Genomic DNA, 10096 nt, shown 5'->3' with positions numbered 1-10096 from the left:
CGCGGTAGCCAATGAGCACACTCTCAGTGAGAGGCTAGGGCTATATGACTTCATGCAAACTGTGACAGCGAGGAAATTGATTTTGGCATCATGGGGATATCTCCGGGCCCTGAGGTAAGTGGGAAAGATCTCAGCCCCGCCGGGAAAGGGAACCCCGAGGGCCTCACTGGGCGGACGCGTCGTTCTAGCGACCCTTTGGGGCGGAGAGGTGCAGGGTTGGTAAACTGAGGTAAGGATCTTAGTCCCGACCAGAGACCACCCCGGTTCGTTTTTGCTCCTGTTTAGCTGTGGGCGCGGTCCGTGGAAGAAGGTAGGAAGGAAACGCCTCCCCATCCAGGGGCAAGGAAACGGGGCTCGAAACTGCGACACCTCTTCTTTTGTCTTCTTGGTTTCGTGGTCCTGTGCTTTAGGGATTGTGCGGCCTGTCGCTTCCACGCGGGAAGTAAAGAAAAATATAAGTTGACGTTTACTCCACGCTTGGGCGTTCACGTGCCTGTCTGCCAGTTTAGGCACAACCATCTCCATTAGGGAAGGCTTAAAAGAGCCTGTTGGTTCCCCCCGGAAGTGGACACAGCTGCAAAGGGCAAGAGGTTGCCACCAAGTGTGTCAGTTTCCAAAACCTTGCTGTGTCTTTTCCATGGCACGACAGCCGGTTTCTAGCCCAAGTAAAATATATAATATGGTTTTGAATTATTCAGTCTTGCAGAGTTGCCCTTCATCTTGTTTTTCCCCTCCAGGCTTACGACGCCTGTGACCATAAAATGGAGGAACTAGGCGTTGGCTTGGGTGAGGAGAGCAACAACCAGGAAGCAGAAGTGCCCATACCGCGGCGGGAAAGCCCTCGCCCTCTGAGCACACAATGCTGCATACGGAGTCTGGTGCATGCGTGCCAGTGCCGCAGTGCCTACTGTTCTCTGCCTTCCTGCCAGAAGATGAAGAGGGTCCTGCTGCACACCAAAGGCTGTAAACAGAAAACCAATGGTGAATGCCCCATCTGCAAACAGCTTATTGCCCTCTGCTGCTACCATGCCAAGCGCTGCCAGAAGAACGGATGTCCGGTGCCATTCTGCTCTAACATCAAGAAAAAAATCCGGCAGCGACAGCTGCAGCACCGGCTCCAGCAGGCTCAGATGCTCCGCAGGAGGATGGCCAGCATGCAACGGACTGGTGTGGCAGGACACCAGCTGGGTCTGCCGTCCCCAACTCCTGAGACTCCAACCAGCCCTCCTGACCAACAGCCAGCCACCGCACAGACACCCTAGACCTAACCCACCTCTCAACGTCAGCCCACGCCTTCCACCATCATGCCACCCTGTTGGAGCCCACAAGACTCTACAGGAAATACACAGCTGACAGATTCGTAAAGCACACCCACAGTGTACACCTTATGGGCACCCCGTTTGCAGATCTGCAGGTACATTTGTCTTTTGGAAAAGTCGCTGTCATATCTGCTGAAGCCCTCTTCAAATTGGAATTCATTCCCAAACACCTCAGCAGTGTGACTTCTACACAGGCAAAGGACTGACCTTTGGTTCCCCCATACCAGGAAGTCTTTAGCAACAATGTTCACTCTTTGTTCTAATGGTCAAATTTACATAGAGTCAATCCCACACTATTACCAGCTAACAAACCACATAGAAATTTCTATAGGAAGACAGGCACTGAGCAGAAAGGCAGCTGGCCCCGCCCTTACCAGACAGAGGGGTCTGGGTGAAGTCCAGGTTCAGGGACATTTAGTAACTTTACCTAATGGTTTGGAACTTCAGGTACTTCCCCTTGGTGCAGGCTCTTTCCCAGGTGGTGTCACCTGTTCTGGAGTGCAGCTTTGTCAGGTTCTACCTGCACTTTTTGTGACTTTGATTTGCATATTACGGTTTTCCTTGCCCATGGAAATATCCAACTATGTCTGTAAAAAGTAGAAACCTCATGGAGATCACCCCTTATTCTGGTTGTGATTCTCACTGCTTATTCGTGCAAAGAAATAAAGAACATGTATCAATTACTTGCCTGAGTTAATTTTTTTTGGCCTCAGATCTTCGCTTGCCATAGAAATCCTGTTCTGAGACTGACGGGGTCCTGAGGCTGGAACTCAAGGCCCTGATACCACCCTACTTGCCCTGGACTCAAAATGTGTCTCAGGGTAAGGCAGCAGGTCACGTGACCAAACCAACCCCCACCTCAGACTGCTCCTTCCTCCCTTCCAGGGTCTCCACCTGCCTGTAGTAATGGAAATGCAGGCTCCGAGGGCAGCAGAGACACAGGGCCAGATGGCTCATGTGCAAATTTTCCAAAGACCAGTCCAGCACCAGATGCCCCGGATGATGCGCACGACTCCTATAGGTATAAACCCACCTTCTATGGCCAGAGGTCCTGGTGGGCATTTGCAGCCAGGAGTGGGTCCCAAGGGAATGCAACATTATCCACCTTGAGCCCAAGGAGGAATTTCTCGGCCATAGCAGTTGTAGTCAGGCCTGCCGTGGCCTGCCATGATGCCAGTGGTCAAGCATGGTCAGCCCTTGAACATGGCTCTACAGCCAGGATTGGGCAAAGAAGGTTGAGCCCTCTCAAACCAGGCACTGTGTCTCAACAAGCCTTACAAACCTTTTGCAGACACTCAGGTCTCCCAGTTCTCCCTTACAGCAGCAACAAGTGCTTAGTATCCTTCATTCCAGCCCCCAACTGTTGGCTGCATTTATCAAGCAGTGCGCTGCCAAGTATGCCTACTCTAATCCACAACCTCTCCCTGGACAGCCTGGCATGCCTCAGGGACAGCCAGGACTGCAGCCACCTACCATGCCTGGTCAGCAAGGTGTTCACTCCAACCCAGCCCTGCAGAGTATGGATCCTATGCAGGCAGGTGTCCAGAGAGCTGGCTTGCCCCAGCAGCAGCCCCAGCAGCAGCTCCAGCCACCCATGGGAGGAATGAGTCCTCAAGCTCAGCAAATGAACACGAATCACAACACCATGCCTTCACAGTTCCGAGACATCTTAAGATGTCAGATGATGCAACAGCAGGGAGCAGGTCCTGGAATTGGCCCTGGAATGGCCAACCACAACCAGTTCCAGCAGTCCCAAGGAATTGGCTACCCACCCCAGCAGCAACAGAAGCAGTGGATGCAGCATCACATGCAACAGATGCAGCAAGGGAATGTGGGACAGACGTGCCAGCTCCCCCAGCCTTCTGGACTCTTTGATGGAGTTGAAAAATTGATAGCTGTCGTTATAATATTCTTTAGTTATGATAAAAAAAAGTAGATATAAATATTGTAACTAATTATTGCTTGACACCTGTTTTGTTTTATTTAATTTTACAGTGTTAAAGTTTAAACCTTCCTTTTTATTTAAACAAAAAAAGGTGAGGTGATATGGGATTTCCCTCTGTGTGCTGTGAATACCATTGGTTAATAAGGTTGGTTTGAGCCTATAGCAGGGCAGAACATAGTTAGGCAGAAAAAACTAAACTGAATTCTGGGGGGGGGAAAGGCAGAGTCTGAGAGAAGCCATGTAGCCCCACCAGAGACAGATGCCAAAACTTGAACCAGTAAGCCACAGACACGTGGAGATACACCAATTAATAGAAATGGGTTAAATTAATACATAAGAGTTAGCCAATAAGAAGCTAGAGCTAATAGGCCAAACAGTTATTTAATTAATACAGTTTCTGTGTGATTATTTCCGTTCTGGGCTGCTGGGACAAACAAGTGGCCTCCTTACTACACCCCTGTGTGTGGAAATTTTCTTCTATGATTTTTACTTAATGTATTTTGCATATTTTCACTGGAAGGATTCTTCTCATTCTTCTATTTCCATAATTCATAGTTGCATATTTTTCCTGGTTTCCCAAAGAATTCACATGTTTCTTTCATAATAAAAGAATTAATTAAATTATCATAGGCCTTGTATTTGATGATTAAATTTCCCTTGTCTTGTAGCCCAGTTTTGCATACAACATCTTCTGATTTTGCGGCTATCCAATGTGCTTTTGGTTAGACTTATGTATTTTTGATTTCTAGTATTGTTTAATTCTTTACCTTCTAAGATAGTTTTTTATAGGTCTCTCTATTAAGTTCTATTTTTTAACTTGCCTTTCTTACTGATTTAATTTTTTTGTTTTCTGAATTAATTGAGGAAATTATTTGAACCCTGATAAACCCATTGGTGAACTTATCTGAACATATTAAAAATCATTCTTTGGAATAACTGTGTCTTGAATCTAATTTATGTCACTCTTCCTGTTTGCCACTACTACGGGACTGGCCATTTTGGGGGGACTTTTGTTGTCCTGGTTTTTCATGTAATTTCTTTTTTAATTCTTTATTTTTGTTTTATGTGTATTGGTGTAGATGTATGTCTATGTGAGGATGTCACATCTTGGCGTTACAAACAGTTGTGAGCTACCATGTGGGTGTTAGGAATTGAACTCAAGTCCTCTAGGAGAACAGCCAGTCTCCCAACCGCTGAGCCATTTCTCCACCCCACATGTAACTTCTCTTTTGTAACAGGGCTTGCTTTCCTGGACTGAGTTTGTTCGTGAAGTGTTTCTGATACCTTTGTGTTCAGGGAGTGTTTGGATTGGTGTTTGCTGTTCCTAGTTGGGTTGTGCTTGGCTCCTCTGTGTTTTTCCTGAGCTCATGTGTGGAGACACATGGTGCTGGCTGGACTGTAGATGGGCTAGGTGACTGGTGCTGGATGAGCTAGGAGGGTGTCCCTTCTACCGAACAAACCAGCCTTCTGGAATTGTGACAGGATGTGTGCTGGGGCAGGGTTCAGAATGTCCCACACCCACTGATCTCATGAGCCAGATTATGTGTATTACAAAGGTTGTGTGCTGGTCCCTATGTGTTCATGTATATTCCGAACTCATGACTCACATTGCACACAGTGCCGTGTGTATATTCACTAAGGCTTTGATCTAGGGAGTGAACCATCCTTGATGTCGGCACAGTTCCGCCAGCCTCCTAAATTGATGTTCCTGCAATCACTGCTGCTGCTCAATGTCCCCTGTTGAACTATCTCAAGTCAGATGAATGCACTCTTCCGTTTGTATCCTCTGATGAGGTCTCAACATGTTAAAAAAAATAAACTCAGGATTGCTCCCCAAGTGCTTGTATACATTTTGGGCTCATTTATTTCATTGTTATTGATGTTGTTGTTTTTCATACTCTCATTCAGTATGATTTTCAAAATCCATATGCTTAAGATACTTTCTCCAGTTAACATCATTAAAACCAGCCTCATCCCATGAAAGTGTATTTTCCTGAGTCTTGATTTGTTTTCTCCATGCATCTGTCCACTCGTAAAGCTGTTGTTTGTTCCTATAGTGTTACAGTGCATACGTGTATCTCAGCACTCAGGAGGTAGAGGCAGGACGACCCCAGGTTTGAGAACAAGTCCTGGGATACAGTCCTAGTGTACTATGTAGCATGAATCATAAAAATCCGGACACAGATATTAGGGTTCAAATTGATGATCAGGGAAACCAAGTGGCTAAGCCACTAGAGATATCTTACCTCTACCAAGGGTCAGGCGAACAAAGGGGCGATCCTGCAATGCTCTCCACCAACCTCAGACTCCACGCTCCACTGAATTCCTGTCTCTTCCCCTTTATATTCCTATCTCTGCCCGTCCATATTGCTTCTGTCTGTACCTCCCTAGTGTTTCGATTAAGGGTGTGTGATCTCTTTCTTTCTTTCTCTTTTATTTTGTTTTTCATTTATTTATTTATTTATTTATTTATTTATTTATTTATTTATTTATTTATTTATGTTTGGTATTTTGAGACAGGGTTTCTCTGTGGCTTTGGAGCCTGTCCTGGAACTAGCTCTGTAGACCAGGCTGGTCTCGAACTCACAGAGATCTGCCTGCCTCTGCCTCCCGAGTGCTGGGATTAAAGGCATGCACCACCATCACCCGGCTTTCTCTTTTAGACAAATTCAATCTTGTGTAGCCCGGGGTGGTCTTGACATCACACAGGTCCTTCTGCTTCTGTCTCCTGACTCCTGGGACTAAAGGTGTGGGCCACCACTGCCTGGCTTATATGGCTGACTAGTGTGGTGCTTTGCCCTCTAATCTTCAGGCAAGCTTTGTTTATTAAACACAAATAATATACAGCTATAGTGCTATCTATTTCTGATAGAAATCATGGCACAATCCACTGGTGGAGAAAGTTTTATTTGGCGCTCATGTCCTGCTCAAAGTCCATCATCAGGGAAGTGAGGGTAGGAACTCACTCAAGAGCAGGAGACAGATGTTTAGTGGTTCATTCTTCATGGCTGTCTGTCTGCTTTCTTACACAATTCAAGACAGCTTACAGGGGTGGAGACACCCACAGTGGGCCTAGATCTCCCATATTAGTCAGCACTAAGAAATGGGTCCTGTAACCTGCCAGCAGCTGCAAAACCCCAAGCCAGTATCAGATGCTCAGCAATTAACCCTCTGTGTTTTAAAGACATCTTTCTGTGTAAATGGATGTCTGTGGGAAATCTCAAGAGACAGGTCCTAGATGTTGAGAGACTTATGGCAGGAAATTTCACCGTCTGGTTTTCTGTCTCCCAAACTTCTAAGGTGAGAATAAAACGTGGAGGAACAAAGAGCAGCGGGGAAGGAAGGGAGGCCAACAGGAAGCGACATCTATCCTTCCATGTGTAGCTTTGGCTGTAGGGAAGATCGTAATCAGCAGGAGTTGAAACATAGCCCTGTGTGTGCATTAGGGCCTTTGCCGTGGGGAGGCAATGTCTAGAAGAACCAGACATTTGGTTGTTTATGTATGAGATGGTTTGGCTAGAGGGTGTGTGTCACCTGGCGGGGCTTTATGTGTAAGAGGTGTTTGCCTTTGGGTATATGGTACAGAATTAACAAAGATACCAGGGTCCTAGCGTGAGAGAGAGAGAGAGTGGGGGAGGAGAAGAAAAGAATGAAAGAAGGTAGAGAGAGTTGGTTTTGAATACAAGGCCAGGAACAGCCATCATAACCTATGTGTATCTGTGACAGTGGATGTAGGGGCAGAGACACCTAGCATGATGTGACTCCTAGCGTTACATGCATGTTTGGAGATTTGCTTTACAGGAGGAATAAATGAGGTGGACACAAGACCTAGGCATGTACGGAAGCCATTGACTGTAGGGAGCATACCAAGGTGTGCCACTCCAAGGGAGAGTTTTCAAGCAATGACTCTTAGACATAATGGTGTGTGCATGGGTGTGTGTGTGTGTGTGTGTGTGTGTGTGTGTGTGTATGGGGATTTGGCTGTGGAGGAGTGGATATGTGGAAAGACTACATGAAAAGCTGAGTGTGTGGATTTGGCAGGAGGGACTAGAAGGACTTGAGTTATAGCCATGAGCGGATTGGTGAGGCTTCATCTGTTCCTGAGAGAACAGGAGGGACAACATTCTATATAGCCAAGTACACATGTGTGCATGTATGTCAGTTTGTGTGTCTGTCTCTCTGAATTTTGGTTTTAAGTTAGTGCACATCTAGCATGCTCTAAGACCAATGTGCAGGCAGAGCAAAGGCTGTGACAGAAGGAACAGCTGGCGTGTCATGACACCCACCCTGTGTTCTGTCATTGACTGTAGACGCCAGCATTACTATCAGGACCAGAAACCTATGCATGTATGTGGGTGAGGCTTTTGAGGTAAGTGTGGGGATACCATGTAGGACATGAGCCCTAGTTTTGTTCCTATCTCTGTCTCTCTCACTCTCCTCCCCTTACTTTTCTCTCGCTTCTCCTCTCTCCGTCTCTCTAAATCTCTCTCTCTCTTTGTGTATGTGTGTGTATGTGTGTGTGTGTGTGTGTGTGTGTGTGCCAGAGAGAGAGAGAGAGACAGAGAGAGAAAGAGAAAGAGAGAGAGTAGGGTTAACATGTAAGGTAGGTGCCTGCAGCTTACACCATCCTTATGTATATGGGTGTAAGTGGCTATAAGGGAGGAGACTCTTAGCATGACAGGACACCTTGCCATGCATGTGTATTTGAAGTTTTCCTCTATCGGAGGTGTTTCAGAGAAGGACCTGACACATAGTCATGTACCTGAGACTCTATTAGGAGGTAGACCTAGCAGACACTGGCAATAACTGTACATCCAGGGACTTTGATGTTAACGGAGGGAATCAAAGAACGTGATCCCTAGTCCTATGTGTATCTGTTTATATGTAGGGTATTTGACTATTCTTAAGGGAGTCCCTGGCAGGAGCTAACACATAATCCCCATTGGATGGGGTTAACTGAAGGTGGGGGATTCGTAGGGAGACCTGATATCCAGTGTATAAGAAGAATGTAGCTGTCAGGTAGGGTTTACCTAGCAGGATCTGAAACCTTGCCCTATGACTTGGACATTGCGGTGGTAGGGTGTCCAAGAGACATGAAGAATAAGAATGTGTTACCATGAGGATCAGTAGATGGGGTGTCCTGCAGCACCCCATACCTGATGGGGAGAATTAGTGTCCATCCAGGCCTGTTAATATACTGGATTGGCAGTGGTTGGTCTGATATCCACGGGTACCACTAGGGATGTATACCTAGAAATATATGTGAGGCTGCCTAGGGGCATGTGTGTGTTTCAAGGGCCTTCAGCTACCATTCTAGGAGTTATCATGGCCTGAGTGTTTGGATACCAAGGTTTGATATCCTAAAATTTATATGAGTTGATGTCATGAGGTATCACAGGGTCTGGTAATTAACACTGGAGAACGTCACTTGTGTGGAAGGATGGTTTCCTGTAGGTACCAAATAATAGCAGTGTGTTTAGGGTAGACTGGCAGATCATTGGCCATGGCCCGGTAACTAGCCACTTAGTGGGGTTAAATGAGTGTCATACAAGGTCCATGCCTTGGTAGACATACGAGGTGTGGGGACTCGATTGCTCAGTAGGGCCTGATACCTAGCAGCTAGTATGTGGTTGAGTGGACCTTCTTCATGAACCAATATTTAAGAATGTATTTGAGGTTGTGTGGGGGGGAAGCGGGTGTTGTTCAGCAGGGTCTGACAGCTGGCAGAACTCCCTTCTTGGGAGATCCAGTCAGAAAGAGAAACACATTCATTACTCAAGGCCCTTCTGAGATCCTTTCTTAGCCTGCTCACACAGGGTTTCTGGGTTATCTGAGAGGACAAAGAGGCACAGGTCATGTTTTGCAGTGTCAAAATGCAGAGGGGTCTAAGTTGGGCAGGGATACAACAGTATCTAACCACTGGGAGGCTTTCCCAAGAGGCCCTTTTGGTAGATTCTCCACATCTTGTCAGTCATTCAGGTGGTTGTCTGTAGTTGGAAGTTGGAAGAGCAACCATTTCTTTGTCCTCCACAGAGTGTCCTCATGACGTCCAGTGGAGCCTCTGAGATCCTCAAGAGCTCAGGCAATGGCATGCCAATCTTCCAGGAGACGTAGAGGTGAGGACAGACTCCACATTCAAGGTCACTAATGCTCAGTGTGCTCATCCTCAGGTGAGGAATTTCAGGGTCCATGATTCAGTTTGTGGCCCAGCACCTATAAGAGAAGCCTTATTTTAACTAAGGATGAGGCTGGCAGAAAGATTCATTCACCAGTCCTTATCCTGTGGACTTTGGGAAAGGGCAGCTTTCTTTTTGGTGGGATTTGGGGCCTAATGAGGCAGGGTCAATGTTGATTTTCTTATGTGACCTTCCTAAAGGAGAATTCACTATGGTCTCCTCAGGAAGCTCTGATTGCAGGGATTGGTTTGTCCTGACTTCCCTGCTCCTGTCCTGTGAAAGGGTTCTATGGTCAGGGAGGAAAAGCAGGTTCCCAGCAACATGTCTATATCTGGGCACTGTGCTTCCTGTACCCCATCTCATTCAACACTTGCCTAGACGACACAGGATGCACATACGGTGACAATGAGCTTTGTCCCAGAGCATGTCCAACAGATCCTGGAGATCTGAGGAGAGAAGGGCGGTCAATGAGAGGTCTGGGGTTGACCTCTGAGACTGCAAGGGACCCAGGCTGCTACCACAATGGTCACCGTATCTGGGGCCAAGTAAATTAAACAGGAATCCAACCAGTCACACACTGTCCAAAGAGCAAGTTTTCCCCACTGCAAGCGAAACAGTACTGAGCAACGTTGGGATTGTGTGTGCAGAGATCTGGG

The 10096-nt window shown here is 46.8% G+C and overlaps 2 protein-coding genes across 2 annotated transcripts; both read left to right on the top strand.

Moving 5' to 3' along the window:
* Positions 1–2000, top strand: LOC142843131 (histone acetyltransferase p300-like). Its single transcript, XM_075960027.1, has 2 exons — positions 1–114; positions 738–2000. The coding sequence occupies exons 1-2, from the start codon at positions 91–93 to the stop codon at positions 1260–1262; spliced, it is 549 nt and encodes a 182-aa protein (XP_075816142.1). The 5' UTR covers positions 1–90; the 3' UTR covers positions 1263–2000.
* A 520-nt stretch (positions 2001–2520) lies between these two features.
* Positions 2521–3351, top strand: LOC142842917 (histone acetyltransferase p300-like; the record flags this gene model as incomplete). Its single annotated transcript, XM_075959460.1, has 1 exon — positions 2521–3351. A coding segment is annotated over one exon (735 nt), but the record flags the coding sequence as incomplete, so codon positions are not given.
* Between the last annotated feature and the right edge of the window lie 6745 nt (positions 3352–10096).

The sequence above is a fragment of the Microtus pennsylvanicus genome, chromosome 2 (assembly GCF_037038515.1).
Source record: "Microtus pennsylvanicus isolate mMicPen1 chromosome 2, mMicPen1.hap1, whole genome shotgun sequence".
Taxonomy (NCBI): Eukaryota; Metazoa; Chordata; class Mammalia; order Rodentia; family Cricetidae; genus Microtus; species Microtus pennsylvanicus.
Note: the sequence above shows the minus strand (reverse complement) of the source record. Positions and strands in the feature narration are given on the sequence as shown.

What these genes read in the sequence shown, in the direction of transcription:
- LOC142843131 (XM_075960027.1), top strand. Translation starts at nt 91, where the DNA reads ATGGGGATATCTCCGGGCCCTGAG. An exon ending in GGATATCTCCGGGCCCTGAG is followed by an intron (nt 115 to 737) that starts GTAAGTGGGAAA and finishes TTTCCCCTCCAG; the next exon opens with GCTTACGACGCCTGTGACCA.